The sequence below is a fragment of the Dendronephthya gigantea genome, unplaced genomic scaffold (genome assembly GCF_004324835.1).
Source record: "Dendronephthya gigantea isolate DGI-Jeju-01 unplaced genomic scaffold, DenGig_1.0 000719F, whole genome shotgun sequence".
In the NCBI taxonomy this organism is placed as follows: domain Eukaryota; kingdom Metazoa; phylum Cnidaria; class Anthozoa; order Malacalcyonacea; family Nephtheidae; genus Dendronephthya; species Dendronephthya gigantea.
In genome coordinates this window covers 1-4011 of record NW_021163729.1, presented here as the reverse complement: position 1 = coordinate 4011, position 4011 = coordinate 1, and the positions used below count along the sequence as shown (strand labels likewise).

General features: G+C 32.4%; 1 protein-coding gene across 1 annotated transcript; it reads right to left on the bottom strand.

Annotated features, from left to right (window-relative positions):
- Positions 1-215: 215 nt before the first annotated feature.
- On the bottom strand, positions 216-1436 carry LOC114544297. The gene has a single exon (XM_028562966.1). The coding sequence runs from the start codon at positions 1434-1436 to the stop codon at positions 216-218; it is 1221 nt and encodes a 406-aa protein (XP_028418767.1).
- Positions 1437-4011: the final 2575 nt, after the last annotated feature.

Genomic DNA, 4011 nt, shown 5'->3' with positions numbered 1-4011 from the left:
ATAATAATAATAATAATAATAATAATAATAATAATAATAATAATAATAATAATTATAATAATAATGAAAACTTTATTAATAAATTTTTAGGGTATATACAATTGTAAATCTCACTTATATAAGGTAATTTACAATCGGCTACTTGAATCAATCAATGACTACAATTTTACAATTAACTACAATACATCATCTATAAAAACGTTATAAAATATAGGTCAAAATGTTAAAAGTTCAGGATTGGACCAATCTTTATTCCGGCAACAAAATATGTAATAGGTTGTTCGAATTGCAATCGTCGTCATTCGTTTAATAAGGTATTCATGGTGGTTCCTTTCAAAGCCAATATCTTTAAGCATTTCTAAGAATGTCGAACATTCTTTTGAAAAGACACCAAGAGAGCTAATTGATAGATTAATAAATTTTACTGCTTGGTAATGTTTGCGTTGTTCTCTAATTAATTCTAAGTATTTGCATTTTTTGCGCTTAACATTATTTTCAAGATTTGATTCAAAACCAACAGTTAGTTCAACAATATAGAGACATTCTTTAGAGGTTAATAGAAGCAAGTCAGGACGGTGGGAGTTTCCAGTGATGATTGATGGGCTCTTGTAATTTGGTAGATCGGCAAAGAGAGTCGCGCCGTTGATGGTTTGTAAGTTGGCTGCGAGGAGGTTTAAGATGGAGTCATGTCTCCACGTGAACCGTTCGAGATACGATTTACAACCCGCCACTACATGTAGTAGTGTTTCTGGAGATAAACAGTTTGAACAATCTGAAGTTGCCGATAATCCCCATCTTGCAAGATTCTGACGTGTAGGAAGTGAATTGTTGATATACCGTATGGTAAAATTGAATATATTTCTAGGTAAATTTGTTTGAGATGCACACCACATTCTTGTCAGCTCTGAGTGACAAAATTTCGATACATTTCTGAAAAAGGAGCCTTGACAGGTCAATTGCTTGCGAAGTTTATCCTCTTGTCTCGAACGAAATTCCTTAATTATTTGTTTTGTAGAGGTGTATACATCATATTGTATATTTTTGCTGTTGCTAGTTGACTTCCAAAGTTTACTGATAACAGTGTTCGGTGAGGTTTTAAGAGCATTACGTCGAACGGTTTGGCATTGGGTAAATTTAATGGATGGAGGCGAAATACTGAGACCAAATTTGTTTCGGGTAAGGAATACTGTGCTTAGCGTTCCAGATATGGGTAATTCAAGCCATGTACGAATATAATTGTTAATTTTGGAATCGATATTTTCAATCACCCACGTTTTTGACAGATCTGTGACAGTAAAATGCCAAGATAATTTTGATAAAACATAACGGCTATAAAGCAGTAATTTATTTCTTGGATGAAGTGGTTTGGAATCAATAACAGACATTAAGTCTTCAACAAGGGAAATCAATTCAGACTTGTGTTGTTCATCTGACATGTTGAAATTGAAGTATCTTCCTAAGTATTGAAAGCTTGCGCCCACTTTTGTCGCTGGAATTAGCTTATTATTAATGAACAATTTTGGTAAATATTGAATTGATTTTGTCATAGACTTTTTGATGCCAAAAGTACTACATTTATCAACTCGTATAACCATGTCCGACCACAGGCACCAAATAGAAAACCGGTTGAGAAGATGTTGATTTTCTGATTCATTGGAAGTTATTACAGCAGCATCATCCGCAAATTGAAACCAGTGTATAGGATTAAGGAGCTGGAAGGAGAAGCCAAATTGACGATATTTTTCAGCGTTTATGTGTTGAATGAAGGTATTAAAACACATGTTAAATAAAAGTGGGCTCAGACAGTCGCCTTGTAACACGCCACGGCCAACTGATATAAATGGAGTTTGATATTCTTGTGTAATTACAGAGGTTTTAAAATTTGTATATAAGCTGGTAATAATGAGTTTAATGTGCTGTGGGATATGATGATAATCAAGTATAGATGTGATTAGATTGTGATGCACTTCACCAAAAGCATTCTTTAAGTCAAGTAGGGTGACGATGACGGAGCGTTGTTTTATCCTTGCTGTGTTGATAATATTAGCCATTTGCGCAGTGTGTTCTAGATTTCCAGACAAGTTAGGTGTAAATCCTTTTTGTATGTTATGTTCTATAAAGTTGTTAGCGGTTAAGAACGAATAAATGGCGTTACGTAAACAAGAAGTAAATACTTTCAACGGTATGCTCTGCAATGTGATAGGTCTGAAGTTTGATGGGTTATTATTATCGCCTTTTTTATGGATGAGTATTGTACACGCCTTCTTCCATTCTGATGGTATGGTTTTGGACGACCAGACATTATGTATTAGTTCGGTTAGATGGGATCTGAGGAAAGGACATCGTTTAAAACATATAATTGATAGTTGATCTAAGGGGCTTGGGGAACCAGATGCTTTCATTTTACGAATTATATTTGTGACTTGCTGGTATGTCGGCGGGTCAAGGTCAAACTGGACTTCTGGTTGCGATAATACGGGAATCCAGCTGGGAATGTTGAACAATTTATTCGGATGGATAGCTGAGAGCGTTTTGAGAAATACGACAAGCATTCTGTCATGCTAAAAGATGGAAGTAAAACATCCTTTTTGTTTAGAATATTTTTGACATAACCCCAGAAGTTTTTCTTGATGTATTTATCATGATTAAGCGATTGTCTACTGTCTAGACACGACTCAGTAGACTGGTTGTTGTGGCGAATTTTGTCACGCAGAATATGCGACACATATCTAATTTCATCGGGTTCCTCATTTGTAGATTTGAGGATTTTTAGAGCTTTCTTTAAATCTTTCACAGTATATCCTCTGTATTTATTTACTAAAGATTCACAAGGCTTCGACTTGATGTAACCAAAATTTTGAGCAAAATATTCGTAAATGGTGTTATTTAATACCTTTATATTTGAATCTAAATCCTGTGATGTAATTGGCTCATTGAATTGTAGAGCGAATTTAAAATATTCGTTAGCCGTTGACCATTCTGAATCACTTTTAGGTAGTTTGATCCCTTTCTTTAAAACTGGAAATTCTTCCTCATCCACAATAAATGTTTCGTTGTTAGTTGTTAGCTCACATATATTTTCTGAATCTAGTCTGTCTTGTAACTCTTGTTCTTTCTAGGTCTGCAGATAGTTCACTATTAAGTCCGTCTATAACTCTGCAACTGCGTTGATGCATCTTTAAACCACGTGCACCTTTGCATATTTTTCCACAACAACATTTAAGTACAGTACGACTTGAAATAACGATATTTGGTGAATTGATAGCTGGCGCTTGCTTCGTTGGATAATCACTAAAATATTGTTGCTCTGCACGATGAACTCGCTGTTTACATCGCCATGAGTGGCGTCCCAGCGTCACGAAATCCTCTCCACAGAACGAACAAACCACGAAAATGAGTAACATATATATGAAACTGGAACGAATCATGATTACAATTTACACTGATAGCTATTTCTTGAAATATATTAAGATTCAAGTAAGAATTTGCATTTAAACTATAGACATGTACAGAGAACGTCTGACCTCTGCTCGATGTCTTAATATTAATAATAATAATTAATTAATTAATAATAATAATAATAATAATTAATAATAATAATAATTAATAATTAATAAATAATTAATATTAATAATAATAAATTATTATAAATAATAATATAATAATATAATTAAAATAATAATATATAATAATAATAATTATAATAATAATAATAATATAATAATAATAATAATAATAATAATAATAATAAAAATATATAATAATAATAATAATAATTAATAATAATTTATTGAGGGAAATTCATTCATCTCAGGATGCTTTTCAATGAAGCCCTCATCACAATACATTATTATAATGTATAAATCTGGAATATAGTAAAACTAGCCTATAAGTTATTCTAGAAGTTTTTTAAAATGTTAAAATTAACTAAATTCTTAATGTCATTATCTAGGTCATTCCAGGCATTCGCTGCCTGGTACACGAGATGTTAATGAATGTTATAACATAAGT

Coding starts and splice junctions, on each gene's coding strand:
- LOC114544297 (XM_028562966.1), bottom strand. CDS start 1,436: ATGTCAGATGAACAACACAAGTCTGAATTGATTTCCCTTGTTGAAGAC.